General features: G+C 44.8%; 3 protein-coding genes across 6 annotated transcripts in view; 1 reads left to right on the top strand and 2 right to left on the bottom strand.

Annotated features, from left to right (window-relative positions):
* LOC110156377 (NLR family CARD domain-containing protein 3-like) overlaps positions 1 to 24984 on the top strand; it is a 234805-nt gene that overhangs the window by 83757 nt on the left and 126064 nt on the right. The gene's annotated exons all lie outside the window — the stretch shown is intronic.
* Positions 1 to 24984, bottom strand: part of LOC129411105 (NLR family CARD domain-containing protein 3-like) — a gene marked incomplete at its 3' end in the record, with an annotated part of 207923 nt that overhangs the window by 182281 nt on the left and 658 nt on the right. The gene's annotated exons all lie outside the window — the stretch shown is intronic.
* On the bottom strand, positions 15827 to 19041 carry LOC129411096 (erythroid membrane-associated protein-like). The gene is made up of 5 exons (XM_055160997.1): positions 18675 to 19041; positions 18439 to 18606; positions 18209 to 18373; positions 18009 to 18055; positions 15827 to 17822 (listed from the first exon to the last, which is right to left on the bottom strand). The coding sequence occupies exons 1-5, from the start codon at positions 18911 to 18913 to the stop codon at positions 17260 to 17262; spliced, it is 1182 nt and encodes a 393-aa protein (XP_055016972.1). The 5' UTR covers positions 18914 to 19041; the 3' UTR covers positions 15827 to 17259.

Raw genomic sequence — 24984 nt, 5'->3', positions numbered from 1 at the left:
TAAGTCAGACCTGTTCCTGGTGCATGTTGGACTCCGCCAGGGCCGCCCCTGTCACCGGTTCTGTTCATTGTTTTTATGGACAGAATTTCTAGGCGCAGTCAGGGGTCGGAGGGTCCGGTTTGGGGACCAGAGGATCATCTCTGCTGTTCTCAGATGATGTTGTCCTGTTGGCTTCATCAGACCAGGACCTGCAGCTCTGGGGCGGTTTGAGTCGAGTGTGAAGCGTCTGGGATGAAGATCAGTTCTTTCAAGTCTGAGGTCGTGGTTCTCGACCGGAAAAAGGCGTCTTGTCGTCTCCGGGCGGGTGGAGAGTCTCTGCCTCAAGTGGAGGAGTTCAAGTCTGTCGGGGTCTTGTTCTTGAGTGAGGGGAGGACGGAGCGTGAGATTGACAGGTGGACAGGTGCAGCGTCTGCAGTGATCACTGTGGGGAAGAGGAGCTGAGCCGAAAGGCGAAGCTCTTGATTTACTGGTCAATCTTCGTTCCTCCCCTCACCTCTGGTCATGAGCTCTGGGTATTGACTGAAAGGACGAGATCAACGATACAAGTGGTCGAAATGAGTTTCCTCCGCAGGGCGTCTGGACGCTTCCTTAGAGATAGAGTGAGGAGTTCAGTCACACGGGAGGAGCTCGGAGTAGAGCTGCTGCTCCTCCACGTGGAGAGGAGCGTCTGAGGGGAGGACGTCTGTTCTGATGTCTCCTGGTCGTCTCCCTCAGGAGGTGTTCATGTCCCACCTGGAGGAGGCCCCGGGGAAAGACCCAGGACACACTGGAGGGACTTTGTCTCTGGACTGGGAACACCTCAGGTCCCACTGGAGGAGCTGGAGGAAGTGTCTGGGTGAAGGAAGTCTAGGAGTCCCTGTTTAGACTGATGCCCCCGAGACCCGAGCCCGGATAAAGCAGAAGAAAATGGTGGATGGAAAAAAGTTCAAAAGTTGTCAAAGTTCAGGTCATTTTGCAGAGACACAGAAGTGACCTTTGAGAACTCAGGCCTATGAAATGTTGTCGTTGCCATGGAAACGGAGATGAAAGTTACACATTCCTTACCTCAGTACTTTTTTAACTATTTACATTGAAAAGAATGAAAATGCTTCCAGCAGCTGGTATTCCCAGGAGGACTCCCATCCAAGAACTAACCAGACCCACACTTACTTTGTTTCTGAGATGGATGAGAAATGTGGGTCCATATGATCCAGGGAGGGAAGAACTTTTTCTTTTAAAGAGCGTCTGATCTGGTGAATCTGCCTCGATTTTCCTGTGTGGATTTGCACAGTTTGTCCTGGTGCTTGTCACTCTGTCCCTGAAAATGTGTTTAGTGAATATGGAGCAGTTAAAGTTTGTCTAAATGTTCCTGTCTCTGACATTTGACTGAGTTTTTGATTCCATCTTAAATGAGTTTAAATGTTCCTGTGTTGAGCTGAGGGACAAGACCTGCACAAAATTTAAATCTGTAAAAATCTGTCAAATGAGCCTCAAAATTGCTCCGTTACATTTTACTCCAGAAAATAAAGTCAACAAACCTTTTAAAATCAATACCCCAGGATTTGGAGCTGTCGCTCTTCACAGAAACTGGACCAGGTTTAGTCCCAGATCCGGGTGGGTCCATCTCGGTCCTGCACAAAACAATGACATGAGAACTATGGTAAACAAAGACACATTTAAAGCTCCTGTATGTGGGGAAGCTGGCCAAAGTGGTTGAAGAAGGAGGCAGACAAAAAAAAAATGTCCCTTTACCAAAAAAGTATTTATTTTGTCCTTCACCGAGTTGTGGACAAAATTAAAATACATATTTACAAAAAAATAACTGCTTAAATAGAGCAAAAGCAACAGAAATTAATGAAACAAAAGAAAATACCCCACATGCTCACAGCTGCACTGATCGTGATTCACCCTGAATGGCTAAACTGCTCAAACTTTTATACCACCCAGACAGGAAGTCCCTCCCCCTGGGTTCGCACCAACCAACTCACAGGTTAGTTGGACTTAACTTCCCTGTTTTTAGTTGTGCTGTATAATATCCTTGCCTGAGGGCCTAAATCCCCTTTAAATTAAACAGTGCTCCAAATAAACTAGAAACACTGAAACAAAATCCTACAAACCAACTCCATAAAACAAAAGGAACTGAATCTGAGTCTTCCCTCCACATGGTCTGGGCCAAAACCTCCCCCAGAGTCTTTAAATATGGCCGACGATGGTCACGCCCCCTCTTTTGTCTCCAGACCAGGTGGAGTCACAGGTGAGGTGGTAAGTTAATAAACCAAAATGTATAGATATAACCAAATAAAATAAATTTAAAGTAACTGTGTGCATAGTGATTCATTTAACTAAACAAAGACTAAATAAAACAAACCTGGGATAGTGTTATTTAGCTGTTTAGTTGATCTGAGATAGATGTAAACCAGGGGTGCTCAATACGTCGATCGCGATCTACCAGTCGATCGCCAAGGTCGTGTGGGTAAATCGCCGTGTCTCGTCTCGGACTCGATCGCATTTGGACTCGGTCTTGTCTCTCACTCGAGGTCTGACACTCAACAAGTGTGATCATATTTCATTCCGGCCGCTGCTGTTGGTAATAAACTTGTAGCGGGTGCAGGAGCGTGTGGGGCGTCTCAGTGCAGCCTGTGCGCTCATTTGAAACCCGCGGAGACTCTACGGCGCATCACAAACACACACGCTCCCTATGCACGGCTCGTCTGCGACAGCGTGTGCCCTCGTGTACCAGCGTGCATCACAGGGCAGGTTCAACTTCCTAAACATCCTACCTGTCCATCTGCCTCACGTCAGCACGCCGCCCCTCGCCTTTTCACGCTCTCGCTCCTTCCTGCGCACAGCGAACACAAGCCCCTCCCACAGTGCGGCTGATTAGAAGAGCAAGACCAAACGTGAAGCAAAAACCAGTCTAAATTTGTGTTCCAGTGTTGGCACAAAGCAGGTCTACAGCATAGAGCGGATCTACAGAACAGACCTACTGCCACATTTGGCTGAAGTTTGTCTAACAAAAGTGACAAATGCATCTGTGTTTGTCACGATGTGCGTTTGGTTTGGTAAACGTGCAGCGGCTGGTAAATATCACTGCAAAACCAGAAAAGAATGAAACTCCAGTTTGGAACTTTAAAAAACAGGTTTAAAAATCTTCCTTCACTTTTTTCCACAGTTTTGTGTAAAGTGTTAGAGGAAGTTCTCTTAAAGAAGAGGTTCTCAAACTGTGGGGGAGGGTCCAAAAAAGGGGCACAGAGTGTTTCAGTGCAGTTTGTTTGACTTTGTATTAGGTCGATCATTATGACTTGGTCATTTTGTAAGTAGCTCACATGATGAAAAAGTGTGAACACCCCTGATGTAAATGAAATGAAAAGTGAAAAAATAGGGACAAAGGGCGTCTTTGTCACACAGTATCACACAAAACTGACTCCTGTCAACTTGAACTCATGTTCTAATGTTAGAACCTCCTCAAAAACAGAGCTGGACTTGTGTTTTGTTTCATTCACATGTTTGACTCTTTATTATGAGTCTGTTACATCTGCAAAGCTCCAAACACTCTGCTCCACCTTGTGATGTCATGAAGTGGTAGTTATAGTTTTTAGTTGTGAATATTGTAGATAAACGTCCATCAAAGTGTCGCTTTGAGATTCAGGCACAATGAGCTTCAGCTTCTGCAGCTGCTCACTGACTGACCCCTGGTGGACACTGACTGCAGGTGCACTTCAGGTTCAGTTTGGTTTTATTGTGACTTGAGGCGCACTGACTGGAGTCTCTGATGTTGTGTGGTCTCTGTGGTCTGTGGACGGGGTCCGCCGCCTATTCTGACATCCCTTCATTACCACATTCCTCTATTTAGACGCGCTGGTTTTCTGACACTTTTTAGTATTGCTATTCGGACTTTTTTTTTTAGAGTTGTGATAGTTTATCCAGGCACGTCTCTGTTCTTTGATCTACTTAATCTCAACAACCATCAAGTGACAAATATTTGTAGCAGAGTTGAGCGATATCCTACTTTTAATACCGTTAAACCTTCTCTGCATTTTACCGGAGTATGTGGTATTACTGTATTACCAAAATGTTTTAGTAAGTTATGAAGCTACAAAGCTGCACCGTGATGTGGTCTGTGTGTACGACCTGCACGTTTATAATCTCTGAAAACTTTCACATGAACCATGTCCAACACGACACACACACACAGAACAAACTCACCATCAGCAGCACATCCTCTGTCACAGACAGAACACTCATATTCCACTGAGTCGTGTCCTTCAGTCCAACAGAAGCTGAACCACATCAGCGACACAAGGAAACAACTGTTTTTTATCAGCACTTTAACGTTTATGCAAATGAGTCATGTGGTTTTAAGTTTGGTTTTTGGTAAAACATAAACAAATGTGTCAAAGCTGCATTAAACACATTATTACTCAATGTATATTTGAGTCGTCCTCGTAGGAAATAAAAAAAAACAAACTTAAATGATCCACCCACATTCACATTCATAAAACACATTCACATAGACCGAGAGACACCGGGCGACTTCCACCACGATCTGCCGACGGATCGAGGAGCCTGGACCAAAGATCAGACTCAAGTGTCGTCTGTTTGTTTCTCTTAATGCTCCTTATAATCCAGTGCCACTTATGTGTGAAAATAGACGAGAGAATTCAACATTATTGATGTTGCGCCTCATAATCCGAAAAAATATAATAATAAAAAACACTAATAATAAAAGAACAATAAATAGCAAATGCCGTAACAAAAATATATGTTATGGCCTTGGCTACAGCGAACCTCGAGACCACAGTTGGTTTATTTACTCGTCTCCCCGGTCATTCAGCCTGAAGACAAAATGCTGCCAAACTGTAGAAGTTCTAGTATTTTCATTTGGGACCAACTCGTTTGTGAGACTCACAGCTCTGAGCAGAACCAGAGGAGCTCGACACTGAGCAGTGATGAAATGTACAAGGCAACAGAAAATAAAGTCAACAAACCTTTTAAAATCAATACCCCAGGATTTGGAGCTGTCGCTCTTCACAGAAACTGGACCAGGTTTAGTCCCAGATCCGGGTGGGTCCATCTCGGTCCTGCACAAAACAATGACATGAGAACTATGGTAAACAAAGACACATTTAAAGCTCCTGTATCACACAAAACTGACTCCTGTCAACTTGACTCATGTTCTAATGTTAGAACCTCCTCAAAAACAGAGCTGGACTTGTGTTTTGTTTCATTCACATGTTTGACTCTTTATTATGAGTCTGTTACATCTGCAAAGCTCCAAACACTCTGCTCCACCTTGTGATGTCATGAAGTGGTAGTTCTAGTTTTTAGTTCAGTCGAGATTGACAAATCCAGAACTGAAATGATCCAAATGATTCTAGTGAAGATGTGTGGAGTTTAAAAACACAGTGGAGCACTTCCTGTATCACTTCATGACATCACAAGAGAGTTTAAATCAGGAGAGTCAAACTCATTTTGTTCCGGGGGTCGAGTCCAACCGACTTTGATCCAAAGTGTCCGGATCAGAAAACTCATGTCATATAAACCCCAAAAATAACAATAAGTTCAAATATTTGTGCAGAGAAACACAAATCTATTACAGAAATCTTTTTGAATTGATGAACTTTTTCTTTTACAAAATATTATAATATTATGAACAACCTGAAAATTTAAGAAAAATACAATTTCAACACAAAGTTTTAACATGAACTTGTCTGTAAACGGGAATAAGTCCATTTTTGTTGTAAAATCCTGCACTCGGCTCCACTTTTCTCATGTTGGACATTTTTCTGATGAGGGTGTCACGGTCAACAGTCAAAACGATCGTCCTTTAAGAGCGTTTGGAAAGAGACAAGTCTTCATTTGTGCTGCTCTGGTGGGAGGGGCCACGTACAGAGACGCTGGAGACGCTGCTGTGATAAACACCACAGAAAATTAACACCATTTTAATAGAAAATATCATTCAAATATTTTAGTAGAAAATCAGACGGGGCCAGATTAAAGGTCTTGGAGGGCCAGATCAGGCCCCCGGGCCGTATGTTTGACACTCCTGGTTTAAAACCTAAATGTGCAGGTTTGTGTCAAACGTGTGAAAACAAAACACAACTCCAGATGTTTGTGACGAGGAAACGACTTCAGAACAGAGAGAAAATCTTGTCCTGTGAACCTTTAAACTGCACTGATGTTGTATCATGTTGGAGATAAACGTCCATCAAAGTGTCGCTGCAGATTCAGGCACAATGAGCTTCAGCTTCTGCAGCTGCTCATTGACTGACCCCTGGTGGACACTGACTGCAGGTGCACTTCAGGTTCACTTTGGTTTTATTGGGACTTGAGGCGCACTGACTGGAGTCTCTGGTGTTGTGTGGTCTCTGTGGGCCGAGGGCCGAGTGTGGAAACTGTTCTCCTGAGACAAAGTGTTGGTGTGGATTCAGGCTCTGCTCAGGACTTCACACTGTACATGTGTGAACAAGAAACACTGTTGGGAAACAACAGCAGCATTTCACACTCTGACCACTTCCTCCAGCTTTTGGAAACTGTGACGATCTGCACTGGGTAAGTACATGTGTGAGTCCCAGGAGTGTGCGGGGATATTTTATTCTGAAAATACAGCGGATCTGTCTGAGTTTGATTTCCTGTTTGTCTCATGTGATTTTGTCAGCGTGACGTCACAGAGCTCAGGTCTGTCTGGTTTAGTCCTGGTTTAGATCAGATTGGTCCAAATAGAGACACTGGGACAAATCCCTGGTTTTGTATAAATCTGTTGGGACAGAGACACAGGATCAAAACTGTCCCGGGGAAACGGGACTGTCACAAAGAGAATCCCGGAGCAAAAGTGAGACACGTGTCAAAGCTCGAGCTCTGCGCGTCCCGCTCAACTAGAGTTTATGTTTTTCTTCCCAAATTCCAACCCGTGATCCCGGCGCGGCTCGGCCCGCACTCGCCCCGCTCCACAGTGAAAGTGGAGCCGCTCTGAGACTCCAGTCCTGCCTGAAGGAGCGACCCACACGCACCGACACAACCATGTTTACATCTGAGTGAAAAACGAGACCAGTCCTGGTCCAGTCCCGGTCCAGTCCCGGTCCAGTCCCGGTCCAGTCCCGGTCCAGTCCCGGTCCAGTCCCGGTCCAGTCCCGGTCCAGTCCTGTCTTAGTTCTGGTCCAGTTTGTAGTTTTTGTGATAAAAACAGAACAGAGACTCACCGAGAGGCGCAGAGTTTTGACGCAGTTGGACTTTGTCCTCCTCCTGCAGTACCAGACTTTAACCACACGGGGCGGATTTACAGACCTGGATTAGTCCTGGTTTAGTCCTGGTTTAGTCCTGGTTTAGTCCTGGTTTAGACCTGGTGGTTTAGTCCTGGTTTAGACCTGGTTTAGTCCTGGTTTAGTCCTGTTTAGTCCTGGTTTAGACCTGGTTTAGTCCTGGTTTAGACCTGGTTTAGTCCTGGTTTAGACCTGGTTTAGTCTGGTTTAGACCTGGTTTAGTCCTGGTTTAGACCTGGTTTAGTCCTGGTTTAGTCCTGGTTTAGTCCTGGTTTAGACCTGATTTAGTCCTGGTTTAGTCCTGAGTCCTGGTTTAGTCCTGGTTTAGACCTGGTTTAGTCCTGGTTTAGTCCTGGTTTAGACCTGGTTTAGTCCTGTTTAGGTTTAGTCCTGGTTTAGACCTGTTTAGTCCTGGTTTAGACCTGGTTTAGTCCTGGTTTAGTCTGTTTAGTCTGGTTTAGTCCTGGTTTAGACCTGGTCCTTTAGTCCTGGTTTACCTGGTTTAGTCTGGTTTAGACCTGGTTTAGACCTGGTTTAGTCCTGGTTTTAGACCTGGTTTAGTCCTGGTTTAGTCCTGGTTTAGTCCTGGTTTAGACCTGGTTTAGTCCTGGTTTAGTCCTGGTTTAGACCTGGTTTAGTCCTGGTTTAGTCCTGTTTAGTCCTGGTTTAGTCCTGATTTAGTCCTGGTTTAGACCTGGTTTAGACCTGGTTTAGTCCTGGTTTAGTCCTGGTTTAGTTCTTGTTTAGTCCTGATTTAGTCCTGGTTTAGTCCTGATTTAGTCCTGGTTTAGTCCTGGTTTAGACCTGGTTTAGTCCTGGTTTAGTCCTGGTTTAGTCCTGATTTAGTCCTGGTTTAGTCCTGATTTAGTCTGGTTTACCTGGTTTAGTCCTGGTTTAGTCCTGGTTTACCTGGTTTAGTCCTGGTTTAGTAGACCTAGTTTAGTCTGTTTAGTTTAGTCCTGGTTTAGTCCTGATTTAGTCCTGGTTTAGTCCTGGTTTAGTTTAGTCCTGGTTTAGTCTGTTTGGTTTAGTCCTGGTCCTGGTTTAGTCCTGGTTTAGACCTGGTTTAGTCTGGTTTAGTCCTGGTTTAGACCTGTTTCTGTTTAGTCCTGGTTTAGTCCTGGTTTACCCTGGTTTAGTCCTGGTTTAGAGTTAGTCTGTTACTGGTTTAGACCTGGTTTAGTCCTGGTTTAGTCCTTTTAGTCCTGTTTAGTCCTTTAGTCCTGGTTTACTGGTTTAGTCCTGGTTTAGTCCTGGTTTAGTCCTTTCCTGGTTTAGTCCTGGTTTAGACCTGGTTTAGACGTTTAGTCCTGGTTTAGTCCTGGTTTAGTCCTGGTTTAGTCCTGGTTTAGTCTGGTTTAGTCTGGTTTAGTCCTGGTTTAGTTTAGTTTAGTCCTGGTTTAGTCCTAGTTTAGACCTGGTTTAGTCCTGGTTTAGACCTGTTTAGTCCTGGTTTAGTCCTGGTTTAGACCTGGTTTAGTCCTGGTTTTTTGTTTAGTCCTGGTTTAGACCTGGTTTAGTCCTGGTTTAGTCCTGGTTTAGTCCTGGTTTAGTCCTGGTTTAGACCTGGTTTAGTCCTGTTTAGACCTGGTTTACTGGTTTACCTGGTTTAGTCCTGGTTTAGTCTGGTTTAGTCCTGTTTAGTCCTGGTTTAGACCTGGTTTAGTCCTGTTTAGTTTAGTCCTGTTTACCTGGTTTAGTCCTGTTTAGTCCTGGTTTCCTGGTTTAGTCCTGGTTTAGAGTCCTGGTTTAGTCCTGATTTAGTTCAGTTTAGTCCTGGTTTAGACCTGTTTAGTCCTGGTTTAGTCCTGATTTAGTCCTGGTTTAGTCCTGGATTTAGTCCTGGATTTAGTCCTGGTTTAGACCTAGTTTAGACCTGGTTAGTCCTGGTTTAGTCCTGATTTAGACCTGGTTTAGTCCTGGTTTAGTCCTGATTTAGACCTGGTTTAGTCCTGGTTTAGTCCTGTTTAGTCCTGGTTTAGTCCTGTTTAGACCTGGTTTAGACCCTGGTTTAGTCCTGGTTTAGTCCTGGTTTAGTCCTGGTTTAGTCCTGGTTTAGTTCCTGGTTTAGTCCTGGTTTAGTCCTGGTTTAGTCCTAGTTTAGTTCCTGGTTATTTATCCTGGTTTAGACCTGGTTTAGTTTAGTCCTGGTTTAGTCCTGGTTTAGTCCTGATTTAGACCTGGTTTAGTCCTGGTTTAGTCCTGATTTAGACCTGGTTTAGTCCTGGTTTAGTCCTGGTTTAGTCCTGGTTTAGTCCTGGTTTAGACCTGGTTTAGTCCTGGTTTAGACCTGGTTTAGTCCTGGTTTAGTCCTGGTTTAGTTTAGTCTGGTTTAGTCCTGGTTTAGTCCTGGTTTTAGCTGGTTTAGTCCTGGTTTAGTCCTGGTTTAGTCCTGGTTTAGTCCTGTCCTGTTTAGTCCTGGTTTAGTCCTGGTTTAGACCTGGTTTAGACCTGGTTTAGTCCTGGTTTAGTCCTGGTTTAGTCCTGGTTTAGTCCTGGTTTAGTCCTGGTTTAGTCCTGGTTTAGTCCTGGTTTAGTCCTGGTTTAGTTCAGGTTTAGTCCTGGTTCAGGGCTCGTAGATTCTCTTGTTTCTCAGTTTCTTTACTTCACATGAAGTTGAGGGTTTTTTAACAGGTTTTTGTCCAGACTCTTGTTTCTTTTGTGTCTCTGACTCTTGGGTTTGGGGTCAGACTGTGTTTGGCGCTAGACTGTGGCACTGCTCTGTCTGTGGAGAGTAAAACTGGTCCAGAGAGAAAAGTCGTGACTGTTTCTGACGACTGTGAAGAAACATCTGTGAACCAGTGTTTCAGCACTGAAACATCCTCCTCACACCAGAGTCTGCAGCTCAAGAGTTCAGGAGACAACTGCACTGATGATGTCACACATGTGTGCGTCCTATTGGCTCACACTGATGATGTCACACATGTGTGTGTCCTATTGGTCACACTGATGATGTCACACATGTGTGCGTCCTATTGGTCACACTGATGATGTCACACATGTGTGTGTCCTATTGGCTCACACTGATGATGTCACACATGTGTGTGTCCTATTGGCTCACACTGATGATGTCACACATGTGTGTGTCCTATTGGTTCACACTGATGATGTCACACATGTGTGTGTCCTATTGGCTCACACTGATGATGTCACACATGTGTGTGTCCTATTGGTTCAGAGTGATGATGTCACACATGTGTGTGTCCTATTGGCTCACACTGATGATGTCACACATGTGTGTGTCCTATTGGCTCACACTGATGATGTCACACATGTGTGTGTCCTATTGGCTCACACTGATGATGTCACACATGTGTGAATCAAAATCAGAATTTATTTGTCATTTCAGTATAAAAATACACAGAAACTAAATACTGCGATCAGGTCCTGGTCAACAGCAGCACAAATAATAATAAGAATAAATAGTTAAAAAATAAATAAAGGTGAAGGTGATGGGCAGGATTGATCCACGGGAAGAATGAAAAATGAAACCTTTGACTGCATAAATCATCAGAGTTTACAGAGAACATTTTGTATGTGGAGCGACATCAAAACAAAATCCCCGATCCTTCATTCAACCTCGGTTATGAATTTAAGAAGTCAACACCAAAGTGAAAGGCTCCAACTGTTCACCAAGAAACACCTTCCACTGCAAAGACCAAGACGTGATGTTTCTGTAAAACCACAAGAACAAGAAAGTGCAGCTCAGTCTGTTTGTCTTCTGCTCCTCTACATTAACAAACGAGGTTTTGTTTTGTTGTCGCTCCACATACAAAATGTTCTCTGTAAACTCGGGATGATTTAGTCAGACAAATGTTTCCTTTTTGGTTCTTCCTGTGGATCAATCCTGCCCATCACCTTCACCTTTCACTATTTTTCAATTCCGTTGGGAAGAGAAACAGTTTGAACAGAGGTTTGCAGTCACACACATCTGATTCACTTTTGCATTTATGGAGTTCACAAACACATTTCTCGAGTCGTTTTCCGCTGTTTGGATCCAACAACCACAACAATTAACGATGTCTGAATCTCAAAACTAAAATATGACAATATCAGAACCAGAAACAAAAGTGATATGGTTCAAAAGACTTGAAAAGATCGACTTCTGACAATAGACACGTCCCACTGGGAAAACAAACATGGAGGTTTGACGCTCACTTTTTCGGAGGATCCTTCCCAGTGTGAATTGCGCGATGATCGGAAGTCTGAGATTCTTGATGCGTCTATACAGCGAACATAGAGCCTACACTGTGACTGAAGCACGGAATCATCCACACGTCCACGTAGCTGCTGCCAACAGGGTAAGCGACATTTACAGTAATAACAGTCGACTTATGACGTTATGTTTTGTAGACGTTTCACTGGTGACATGGAACTGAGTGATTTGCTGATGATTCTCGGTCGTCTGTTCGCTTGTAAACACAGCGGCACCTCTTCGTTCTTACCTGGGTGCAGGTACAGCGGTGCTCTTCAAAAAAGATTTCTTCCTTTGTCTTGGGCATGAAGGAACATCATCTTCGTCGCTGAATTGCGCACTACACACGCAAAGCTTTTTTTATCTTTGGTTTCCACATTGAAGCAAGAAGCCAAAGTTTCCTCAGTGCAAAGTCAGGACAGGAAAACGGTGAAATGTGCCCCGAGATTCAGACAGATTTTTGTTGTTACAGCCTGGATAATCAAGAGTTCGCATCATTTTTAGATATATTCTTATGTATCTTATCCAAGCTTATATACTTATGGCTCTAGCTCTCTCGTTAACTCTCTCACGTCGCGACGGTTTGAGCATGTAAACACTGACAAACAACTGAAGAAAGTGATGGACTCGTGCGCGGCCGTCACCTGGCGGCAGCGCGCAGTGATACGAACGGAGAGAAAAAAGGACCAAGAGATTATGAGGTCTGACTTTTTTGAGGACGATGGTTTTGTGATGCAAATGTATCTACTCTTTTGAACACAGATTGTTTTGAGAAGAAAAACACTTTATTATACAGTCCCCAGACAACTTGCCCGACGACTTTCATCAGCACCGGAAACGGCCAGAGTCTCGACTCACCGGACGCTGTGGGGGGTGAGTCAGTGTTGATGCACGACACTGCTCACGGGGACGACACACAGATTCATGTAAAAAAAAACTATTCCTTTAAGAGTAAAGATTGTGTATAGGAACATCGGCGTTGGACTGTTTCTGGCTGAAAACACTTTCAATTCATTGACTGAGAAAAACAGTGGGAGGATCATTATCATCTGTAGAATCATTCGACGCATTAATTAACACTTTTTACGCGTCATATAAGCTTGTAATACGCGTCAGATATGGTGTTAAATGCGTTAAATATATATAAACGTGTTAAATATATGCGTAAATGTGAACAGTTTGGTTTGCCGTACGTTTTGGGCCTAACTTGCAGCGTCGTTCTCGAGGAGGCGGCGACTCTGGATACGGCGCCTCTTAAAGCTGCAGCAGAGTCAGTAGAGCTGCTCAGTTTATTACAGCTGCATAACTAATGTGTAATATATTTGTCATTGCCTTTTTTATTCACTTTCTATCACTGTTCACTCTTGTTGTGTTGTATTATCACTACGTGTTGGACACAGCGTGTACGTGAACGCAGATCAACAGAAAGTCAAACTTGGTTTTCACGAGACAGGAAACTGAGCGTCTTGCTCCTTTAATACGGTCTTCTAGACAGTTTAGAATTCTTTACAATTGTGGCGTGAAAAGCTCGAGTGAAACTGGAAAACAAACAAATAAAATGTACATTAGCTTAGAAGTGACCCAAATCCGATTTTTTGTCTCTATGTTCCTGTATCTGATCTTTTATTGACAGTCTGAACGACACAGATCTGATATTTTCAAATGTGACCCAGGACACTTGGATATGTGCTCCTGAAACTGATACATATCTGATCTTTTGACATGTGACTTCAGTGTGAACGGCCAAAGTGCATTCATCCACCTACACGTTATCAACAAGACACAAACATCACTATTCTGCGCTGAAGTAGGCGGAAACCGGAACTGTAAAATCTCCAGGTGCTCGATGCTGCGTCCATGTTTGGACAACTTCTGGAAACACAGAGACGCTCACTGCGGTTGACGCATGGGGTTGACGTCGTCGTGTCTCCAGTGTCACATGTGGGACACTTTCGGGCCATTTAACCCTTCCAGACCGACGGTATCGTATACGATACCGGCGGACATGTTTTACATAACTTTTTAACCATAAAAGATAGAGACTTAATTTTTTTTCCTCGTATAGATAAGACCCGTGGCTTTACGAGCATCTTTCCGGCATCATCCTACGTCACACGCACGCTGCGTGGTGACGTAGTGAAAACAGGCGTCCAATAGGAACTTCGCTCTTCGGCGCATGACGCACTCCATCCATTTTCACTGGCCCAAACTTTGCCAAAGATTGTTGTAAGTCAAGATAGTTACTCCTCTGAGCGACTGTGCTCATAGCATTTGATAAAGCAGACCTAAGTACCATTATTTCTCAAGTAAATGGCAGATTACGCATCTCGGTGTGCGTAATTGCGCATCCCTTACTATTTTTATTTGAAAAGTTGTTTTTTTTACTTGCAAATGATACATAATACACCCAACAGGATGTAAACAGCCTAGTGCCGAGCAATGAATCGGGTGCGCGCGGGTGTGAGCAGGTGCGCGCAGATGCGCGCTTGGCGTACACACATTCGTGTGCCAAGGCATTTGTTGTTTTGCGCACAGAGGATAAAGAGCTCCGGGAAGTCTCTCAGAAGAAAGAAAGAACGAACAGAAATGGCACGAACAGAAATGGCACACAAAGCGTCACTTTCCTTGCTGGAAGCAGTGGCGATGGTAACGGAGCCTGGCAGTGACGCCGAGTCCGATGTGGTCACTTTTTATACAGATGAAGAGTTGGATTACCTGGAGGATCTGGACCCTATTGAAGAGTAAGTAGCAAATATTTCATAGTTATTTAGAGCAAACATCATGCAACACTTGTAGTAAACGGGCGTAAATACATAATAGTAGCATGCGTAATGCCTATTTACGCATTGTTTGGATACAGTTTTATTTGATGCGTGAGGGGTCATTTAGGTGGGGGATGAGATTGTGAACTTCAGACAACTGTTTACCTGTGTTGCACTAGACTTATGACATGTATGTTGTTGTTTGTAATAACGAGCTACAAACTACATGTGTAAAGTGGATGAAGTGGTTTGGGAGGTGTGGATGTCCTAATTAGTGAGGTCATAATCTGTTGACACCATTTGGGTGGGGGATGGGGTTGTGCATTGTGTTTGCCCCTGCTGCACTAGACTTAGACTTGTTGTAGTCCATATGTAATACACAAGTTTTACACAAACTAACATTTTTTCCTTTTCTTTTGTTTAGTGCTGAGTCAGAGGATGTTCCTCAGGCTCCTCCAGATTCCCCTGTGCCATTCACTTCAGGTGTCTCCCCAGCTTCATCAGTGTCTACAACCCCAGCCACCCATCCAGAACCATCAACACCTTCAACACCTACGATCTCCTCTGAGAGCAGGAGGAGGGGCAGGGATGGAGGGCATGGAAGATCCAGATCTCCACTCCTCAGTACTTCATCTCCATCACCACACTTACTAACCACCACACCAGGAAGATCGCAGCAGGCAAGGATCATATGGGAGGCTGTCATGTGTGCACTGCTGACAAACACAGGGGAAGAGGCAGTGTACTGCATGGAAATGCAAGGCCTGTGATGTGGCACTATGCCTGGTGCCTGATAGGAACTGCTTCCATGATTGGCACTAGTGAAGGACTTGGACGAGTGCACTTTTTTTTGTTTTGAGGGCAAAAATGACATTTTTAGAATACCTACAAACTTCATACTTTGCACCTTTGTAGCTAAGACCCTAAACTAAGTATTTATTATGTCTAAAAAGTTGTTTATACATGTTTGCTGTGTGTTTTGAATAAAGGAGTGTGAATATTATTTTCCGTTTTTTTTTTTTCCTTTGTATTTCTAGTGCTATAGCTTTTATTACAGCCATATGACACAACTACAGCACTCAGATTGTGAAAGAACAGGTTGTACTGAAAAAAAGGATGTATAGCACTTAATTAGGGGATAAAAGGGGGAGTTTTAATAGCAAAATTAGGAAAAAAATCCAGGCGAGGACAAATGTACCAAAAATGCCCTTAGGTCTGGAAGGGTTAATGTTCACACTGGAGTCACACACAAGTCACATTTAATTGGAAATGTGAACGACCTCGCAAAAACATCGGATTTCACAAAAAAATCGGAATTGAGCATTAAACCCTGCAGTCTGAACGTCGACTAACTGACTTCTGTCTCTGTTACCCATAACAGGAGGGTTTCAGTCACGTGATCACGATGACGCGCGAATTTCAGGTGGAGGGCAGGAAGTGAACGACAAACACGACAAACAAACACGGCTCTGGAGAACACAGATATGGAGGAGAGTTCTTATTGTCAGGATTTAGAGCCAGTAGCGAGGCAAAAGTACGAGCAGTTAGTCGACAAATATATTGGGCGTGACCCTGTGGGGTTTTTTTTTTGGAAGGTTCAGTGTGTGTCCTAGAAAGAAGCACAAAAGATGGAGGATCTGAGAAACAGGCCACTTTATTTCAGCATTTTCCATTCAGAGATTCAAGTTGATCACCAAGTACAACTGTCACCTCTGCCCAACTCACAACGAGGAGTAGCTTTATACCACACATCTGACAAAACATTAACTTGTTGATTTAGCATATACAGAAGAAAATGAACAATAATGTTGACCCGGTGCACTTTATCAGGGGTGGGTACATGCCACGGGGTTCACATACATCAGTTTTCTGCTTCGTGGCATCTCAAAGTACAGAAAAACATGTCTTTTATAGCACTACAGATAGTCATACGTGTTTTTCACCCTGTTGTCATTCCAAGGTACAAAATATTGGGTGAATCAGCACGATCGACACAGAATATTTCCCACAACCCCAATCTTATTGAAAATGAGAGAATTTTCAACCAAAGTAAAAGATTTGCCGACAATCGAGGCAAAGGAGATCACAAACTATTGAGCTCTTCAGACGTCGTTCTACACCAGACAACAGATGAAGGCAAAGTACAAAAGTTTGGAGACATAGAACTCTTTTTGTCAGTGGATGGATCCTCAACCTCGGTGCAAAACGCCTAAATGATGATTATGGTTTGGTCTTGGCCGGGGTGAGTGTTTCTCTTATTTTATGTGTATAGACGTTATGGGAAAAACTGCAGTGTATCAGCAGTGACCGATTTATCTGAACTATTTAATGTCAGCAAACGTCATTCGTCGTTAATGATTCGTTTATGTTTAGGTAAACCACAAAAAACTATTTATCTTTGTAACAAACCTTTGATGAAGTGGTCACTGCAGACACGAGCGTTTGCGGATTCTGCTCCTCCCGACCGTAAACAGGTTTGTAATCCACTTTTTACAGCGTTGTTCTGTCTCATTTCTGACCTTTGTGGACGACTATATTTGGTACTCTAAAAAAATCGCTTTTCCTTCTCTCGGTTGGAACGATTGGCACATCGACATTTTCCTCCAGTCGCTTCACTTCCTGCCCTCCGTCTGATTTTATGCGCTGACAAACGTCGCCCTGTGACGTCACGTGAAACCCATAATGCATTGTGACCACTTCCTGAGGCCTTCAAAATAAGATGCAAGTAAACCAAAACTAGAGCGCATAGCGATTATTTTTAACAAATGGCAAGTTTTTAGCATGAAATTATAACAGATGAATTAGAACATAATTATTACTAAATTATTATAAATCTTTTGAACTCTTTACTGAAACACACTTTTACTGTGGCAGAAAACTTATGTTTAGAGTTTGTTTATTATGTCCATGTGTATTTGTTTTGTACAGTTGCAAAGTTATTGACGATACATTTTTTATGCCTTTGTTTCCCACGGAACCACACACACACCATTTTCTGCCAAATACAGGATACTCAATAAAGCACATTTATCTAAGACATCTGACAACACCTCCTTAGTATATTTTACTGTGTTTTCATGTTCACAAGAGACACTGAACTGTCATTCCACCACAGCCCAAACCCAGGGAACAGAGGCTCAGTGAAGGAGGAGGTGAAGGTGTAGAGATGGATCAGTTCATCAGTTTTACAGTACCCCACCTCATAGAAGGACAAAGATCCAGCCTCAGTGTCCAGGAACACACCCACTCTGGCATCATGTAATGAAAGTTCTTGTGGAGACTCCATGTATTTTTCTGAGCCGTTGTGTTTGATGCTGTATTGTCCCTCACTGACCTGTAGACTCCAGGACTGATCGTTTTCTCCAAACTTACTACTCTCCTCTCTTGTTCCTCTCCGTCTGATTCTTCTGTAACTCACTGCTATATCGACCTCCCAGTTACACTCCACCTCCCAGTAACAGCGCCCCCTCAGGCCAGAGGAGCTCAGGACCTGAGTCTGGTCTGTGAATCTGTCCTCATGATCTGGATACAGCTGCTCCTCTTTCTCACTGGTGACTCTCTGTTTGTCCTCAGACAGTTTGAGTTTTCTGTGAATTGTGTTTGGGTCCAGAGAGAACTCACAGGAGTCTGAAACACAAACAGCTGAATTAAAACTACAAATACAACAGGTCAAATTTAAAGAAACTAGAGATGGTTCTACTTTGTCTCTGACCTACAATATGTTGTTCATTTATAACAAAATAAAAATAGACAATAATATTTTCTTTGGACTTCCCTTGAGTTTTCTGTTTCTGCTTTGGACTGAGGACTCACATTTTCTGAGACCTGGGACCATCCAACACTCTCCAGCAGGATCCAACCTGAAACACACAAGTCCAGTTTAGACCAGACCAGAGACCAGGTTCTGGACCCACCATGGACCAGAGACCCACTGAACCAGGACCCACACCTGACAGACAGCAGGGGGCAGTGTGGTCTCACCTGACAGACAGCAGGGGGCAGTGTGGTCTCACCTGACAGACAGCAGGGGGCGCCGGTTCCGTAGAGCGGTCAGGAGCTCTGCTGAGGGTCCTGGATGGTTGTAGCTCAGGTCCAACTCTCTGAGGTGGGAGGGGGCGGAGCTCAGAGCTGAGGCCAGAGCAGCCCCGCCCCTCTCTGAGACCAGACATCCAGACAGCCTAAAGACACAGCATTACACTCATGTGGACACAAGGGGGCAGAGTGCATCATGGGAGCGTCTCACCTGAGCGTCTCCAGTCTGCAGGGGGCGCTCTTCAGTCCAGAACACAGCAGCTCCACTCCTGAGTCCTGGAGGTCGTTGTGACTGAGATCCAGATGTGTGAGACTGGAGGAGCTGAGGACTGAGGCCAGAGGACCACAGCTGTGAGGAGACAGACCACAGCCACAAAGACTGAGGACAGAGAGGGACATTAGAGACTAGAACCTCCACACAAGAGTTTAAATACAGTCTGGACTCACAGGGCTTTGGTGGAGGCTCTGACCACCGGCAGCAGACACAGGAGAGCTGTCTCTGAGGCCTGGTATTTCCTCAGGTCAAACTCCTCCAGGTCTGAGTCTGAGGACAGTAAGATGAAGGACAGAGCAGACAACTGAGCAGGAGAATTTATCCAGAAAAGTTCTCCTTCTCTCATATACTTCTGTATCTCCTCCAGCAGAGTGTGGTCGTTGAGTTCGTTCAGACAGTGGAGCAGGTTCATTCTTCTCTCTGCAGACAGACTTTCTTCATCCAGCTTCTCTTTGATGAACTTTACTGTCTCCTGATTGGATCCGTTTACTTCCTGTGAGAGTCAGCAGACCCTGCAGCAGCCTCTGATTGGTCGGCAGAGACAGCCCCAGGAGGAAGCGCAGGAACAGGTCCAGGTGTCCGTTTGGACTCTGTAAGGCCTGGTCCACAGCAGAGCGGTAGAAGACTTCAGGGTCTGGACTCTCAGAGGAGTGTGGTGTCTCCAGCAGGTTCCCTCGAAAGCTGAAGAAGGTCTGATGGACGTGAAGAGCAGCCAGAAACTCCTGCACACTCAGATGGATGAAGCAGTAGACCTTGTCCTGGTACAGGCCTGGCTCCTCTCTAAAGACCTGTGTGAACACTCCGGAGTACACTGAGGCCGCTGCAGCGTCCAGCCCACACTCGCTCAGGTCACTCTCGTAGAAGATCAGGTTTCCTTTCTGCAGCTGCTCAAAGGCCAGTTTTCCCAGAGACTTCACCATCTCCCTGGTCTCTGGAGTCCAGTGAAGGTCCTCCCCTGATCCCTGGTGATACTTGATGTTCTGCACTTTGGTATGCACCACCAGGAAGTGGACGTACATCTGTGTGAGAGTCCGGGGCAGCTCTGGTTCCTCTGTTTGTTCCAGAAGCTTCTGTAGAACTGTGGAGAGGATCCAGCAGAACATCGGCATGTGGCTCATGATGTGGAGGCTGCGGACGCTCTTGATGTGGGAGATGACGGCTGTGGCCTGGTCTCTGAAACTCTTCCTGAAGTACTGCTCCTTCTGCGGGTCAGTGAACCCTTGCACCTCTGTCACCATGGAGACGCACTCAGCAGGGATCTGATTGGCCGCGGCGGGGCGCGTGGTTATCCAGAGGAGAGCGGAGGGAAGCAGGCTCCCCCTGATGAGGTTCACCAGCAGCACGTGCACTGAGGCGGACTCTGTGGGGTCGGTCAGGACCCGGGTTCGGCCGAAGTCCAGAGGAAGTCTGCACTCGTCCAGACCGTCAAAGATGAAGAGCACCTGGAGCTGTTGGAAGCTGCAGAGATGTTTGGATGGACTGAAGAAGTGGTGCAGCAGCTCCACCAGGCTGAACTGTGTGTCTCTGAGCACATTGAGCTCTCTGAAAGTGAACGGGAAGTGAACGGGAACAGCAGCTGGAGGTCCTGGTTGGCCCCGCCTTCCAGTCCAGACTGAACTTCTGAGTCAGCACTGTTTTCCCCACGCCGGCCACGCCAATCTGATTGGCTGCTCTGTGTTCTCTGTTCTCACTGCTGTATGTGCCTCTTTCATGTTGTTTTATCTGGTTTACTTTTACCAAATAGTTTATTCGTTATTGACTTCAATTCCTTTTCTTTTGACAGCTCTGCTCTGATTGGCTGTGAAATGGGGTTTTAAAGAGGTCACATGTGCTGGAGTCTCTGGAGCGGCTGGACGGTCTCCTGGACGCCATCTCCATGTGTCTGACCTCATGTTCCTGGTTGACCTCTGAGGCTCCGCCCTCTGTGATGTAGAGCTCTGTGTAGATCTGGGTCAGGGGGGCGGAGTCTCCTGCTTTAGCCACGCCCTCAAACACACGACTGAATCTCTGCTGCAGATGCCTCTTCAGTTTCTCACAGTGAACTCCAACTTCAGTCCCTGAGGAGAGACAACAGAGGCCCTCAGTGAACTCACAATCTCCAAATGACACAGAACTATGAGAACACAGCAGGTTTACCCCACAGTCCTCTGCTCAGCCACTTTTTCTCTCCAATACAAATGTGTCAAATACAGTTTATCTTTAACTCATTTGACATTGTATTTGGATTTCTTGTCATTTTGGATCAATATTTGAAAAATACAAACTGTTTGAAAAAGTGGACAAGAGTTTACTGAATGTTCGTGTAACACATTATTATTATTGTTTTGTTTGTTGTTGTTGTGTTGTGTTGTTGTTGTTGTTGTTGTTGTTGTTGTTATTATTATTATTATTATTATGTTTCTAGATGCATTATAATAAATACACAGATAAGAACAGTCCTGGAGGTTCAGCTGCATAATAAATAAGTTGTAGAAGTAAAAACAAACAGCCACAAAAAGCCCTGTTTGTACAAAGAGGGAGTCAAATATATCGTCCAATAAATAAACTATGTAGGTCTTGGTCTCTCTAATTTGATTCCAAAATGGCTCAGTTACATGTAATTAATGTGAGTCTAAATAAATATAATAATTTGCAAATAAGAGCTCAGTCGCACGGAGGAGCTCGGAGTAGAGCCGCTGCTCCTCCACGGAGAGGAGCCAGTTGAGGCTCGGGCTGCATCTGTTTCCGATGCCTCCTGGGCGTCTCCCTCAGGAGGTGTTCCGGGCATGTCCCACCGGGAGGAGGCCCCAGGGAAGACCCAGGACACACTGGAGGACTATGTCTCTCGACTGGCCTGGGAACACCTCGGGGTCCCCCCGGAGGAGCTGGAGGACGTGTCTGGGGTGAAGGAAGTCTGGGAGTCTCTGCTTAGACTGATGCCCCTGAGACCCGACCCCGGATAAGCGGAAGAAAATGGATGGATGGAATTTGCAAAGTAGTTTACGTAATGACTGGCGTTGTTAAATTATTGACTAAATATTGACGTCCATCCCAAGTTTGTTTTGTCTCACCATAAAAGTGACGCACACGACTGAATTCAACTACAAGATTTATTTATAAAATTATGATTTTACTTTCCGAAATAAAAATAATATAAAAAGTTTAAAAGCTCAGGTCTAATCAGGTCTTTGGGACTAATGAGCATTTAATATAAAATGTGCTTCTGAAACTACTTAGCACGTAGCTGTTTACCCTCCACAAAACATTTATTACTATTTGAATTTTTTTAAAGTCTATGGGAAAAATGAATGGAAAACGTTCTTCCATAACTGGAGTGAACTTCCAGGTGGATGGGAGAGTTGAGCTCAATGGGAATGAAAGTGGGTGAAGAATTTCACGATAGTTTGTTCTTAGTTGGAGGATTTACCTGTTGTACGTGCGTTTGGGTTGTTCTTACTGTTCTGCAGACGCTGGGCCAGATGCTCCTGGTCCATCTTCTTCAGGAAGTCCAGGGTGATGTTCAGAACCTCTGTGCTCAGCTCCTCACCCTCAGAGCATTCTGGGTAATCTGAGGCCAGGAGCCTGTGGAGCCTCTGCAGCTGCTGTTGGACATAAAACCAGGACCTGCTCCTCCAGAACCTGAAACACCACAGTTTGGACTAAAGTATTGTGCTCCAGGATGGAAAAGTTCCAGGTGAACTTTTTCAAAAACAAGAAAACAAAAGTCTTGTGCTTTCTCTATGGATGTCTCTGTGACAGCAAAGACTGCTCAGCTCCTTTTCTAATGGTTTCCTGGACAACAGGCGTCTTTCACCTGTAAATAGTGATTTTATTTTGTAGTGTCTGTATGTGGATTATTGTACATGTCATGGCAGGGTAATAACACCAGAGCAGACCCACCAAGGCTGGAGACTGAAAGGCTACTGGAAAGGCATATGGGAGGGAGGCATCACATAACACTGATGCACAGTGGCTGGTGGATCTGAGAGAAGACCACAGCAACCTCCCTGAACAGAATCCAGTCACCCCTGGATGTCTGCCACTGTGATGAAGAGTCTCAGGTATGAAAAACTGGACCAGGCCCTGACATGATCCCCTGAATGGCTCATCCAAGGGCGTACGATCCTGATCCTGAAGGATCTCTCAAAGGGTGCAGTCCCATTCAACTATCGGCCAATAACCTGTCTCTCCACGACATGGAAGCTCATGTCAAGCGTCATCACGGCTAAGATAAGCAGCACATGGTTCAATACATGAGTGCAGCACAGAAGAGCAATTGGCAAAAAACACTAGGGAAGACAAACACCAACTCATGGATCACTGAGTGCTTGGAGCTGTACAACATCAACAGGACTCTAAGGGCGTTCATCGCAAACTCGATGTGGTTGTGGAAAACCACCCTTGAAGCCAATGGGAAGCCACTTACACAAGTGTCTATCAAATGTGGCATATACCAAGGAGACTCACTGTCCCCATTGCTGTTCTGCATCTGAACCCCCTCAGCCAAATCATCGACCGCACTGGCTACGGATACCGACTCAGAAACGGGGCCACCATCAGTCACCTCCTCTACATGGACGACATCAGCTGTACGCTAAGAGTGAGCGAGACATCGACTCACTGATCCACACCACAAGGATCTACAGTACAGACATTGGAATGTCATTCGGGCTTGAGAAATGTAGCAGGATGGTGACAAAGAGAGGGAAGGTAGAACACACAGAGGGGGTCTCACTCCCAGAGGGAACAATAGCAGACGTTGAGGACAGTTACAAGTACCTTGGTGTCCCACAAGCAAATGGCTCCTCGAAGAGGCAGCTACAGCCAAATACCTGCAAAGAGTGAGACAAGTCGTAAGAAGCAGCTCAATGGAAGAACAAGGTGCAGGCGATAAACAGCTACGAGGACTAGTGAGTGTGGGAACCACTGTCCAGGATGAAACATCCAAGCTCCATGAGAACATCAAGGACAAGGCCCCAACAGATGAGGAGCTCAGAGAAGGTCTCAGACAGTGGGGTCCAGAGGAAGAGGAGCTGGAGGGACCATCATGGCAGGACAAACCCCTACATGAACCACCGGAACAGAACTGAAGAGGCTGATATCAAGAAAATCCTCCCAATGTCTTGAGAGGTCTGAAGGACAGCACAGAGGCTCATCCTGGAGCTCAGGAGCAGGACCTGAGCATCCGGGAAATAGAGGCCCAGATCTACCACACCAGACCAGAGTCACGGTGTCGACTGTGCAAAGAGGCTCCTGAGACAGTCCAGCACAGAACTGCAGGTGTCAGATGCTGCAGGGAAACAAACATGGAACCACAGAACCAAGTGTCAGGCAGAGTGTACAGAAACATCTGTGCAGAGTACAGGCTGGAGATCCCAGGATCAAGGTGGAAAACACCTCCAAAGGTGGTGAAGAATGACCGAGCCAAAATCCTGTTGGACTTCAGATACAGACTGACAGGATGGTGATGAACCAACCAGACATAGTAGTGGTGGAGAACAGAGCAGAGCCGTGGTGGTGGACATCGCAATACCAGGAGATGGTAATATCAGGAAAAAAGAACACGAGAAACTAGAGAAATACCAGGGGCTCAAGGAGGAGCTGGAGAAAGCCTGGAAAGTAAAGGCATCAGTGGAGCCTGTGGTGATCAGACACTCGGGGCTGTAACCCCCAAACTGGAAGAAACTACAACAGAAACCAGGAAAAACAACAGAACATCTCAGTCCATAAAAGTGCAAAACAGAAACAGCAAAAGATACTGAAGATACTCTCAAACTCTCAATATTTGTTGATGATAAAAAAAGAAGTTCAGAGTTTTGTCACACTTGGACTTCCTCCTGTTTCTTTAGTTCTTCCTCCGGCAGTTCCAGACTTTCCCCACACCGGTCTGAGCCCAGACCTAGACCTGGTTCAGTCCTGGTTTAGTCCTGGTTTAGACCTGGTTTAGACCTGGTGTAGTCCTGGTTTAGTCCTGGTTTAGACCTGGTGTAGTCCTGGTTTAGACCTGGTTTAGTCCTGGTGTAGACCTGGTTCAGTCCTGGTTCAGTCCTGGTTCAGTCCTGGTTTAGACCTGGTTTAGACCTGGTTTAGACCTGGTTTACACCTGGTTTAGTCCTGGTTTAGTCCTGGTTTAGACCTTAGACCTGGTTCAGTCCTGGTTTAGACCTGGTTTAGTCCTGGTTTAGACCTGGTTTAGTCCTGGTTTAGACCTGGTTTAGACCTGGTTTAAACATGTCACGTTTGGGCCAAAACGGCACAAAAAATAGAAAAATAAATAAATAAATATCTCCAAAGAAAACTGAACAAAAACAGATTTTCCACGATTACACAAATAATTTAATTGCAAATGTAGTTAATTTATTATATGTAAATTTTTTACTTTTAACTTTTTTCTGTTTTTTTTTTATTTATTTATTATTTACTTTTTTACTTGGTATGTATATATATATATATATATATATATATATATATATATATATAATATGATATATATATATATATATA

The sequence above is a fragment of the Boleophthalmus pectinirostris genome, unplaced genomic scaffold, assembly GCF_026225935.1.
Source record: "Boleophthalmus pectinirostris isolate CB_2022bp ecotype Guang Dong unplaced genomic scaffold, ASM2622593v1 HiC_scaffold_3, whole genome shotgun sequence".
Lineage (NCBI taxonomy): Eukaryota > Metazoa > Chordata > Actinopteri > Gobiiformes > Gobiidae > Boleophthalmus > Boleophthalmus pectinirostris.
Note: the sequence above shows the minus strand (reverse complement) of the source record. Positions and strands in the feature narration are given on the sequence as shown.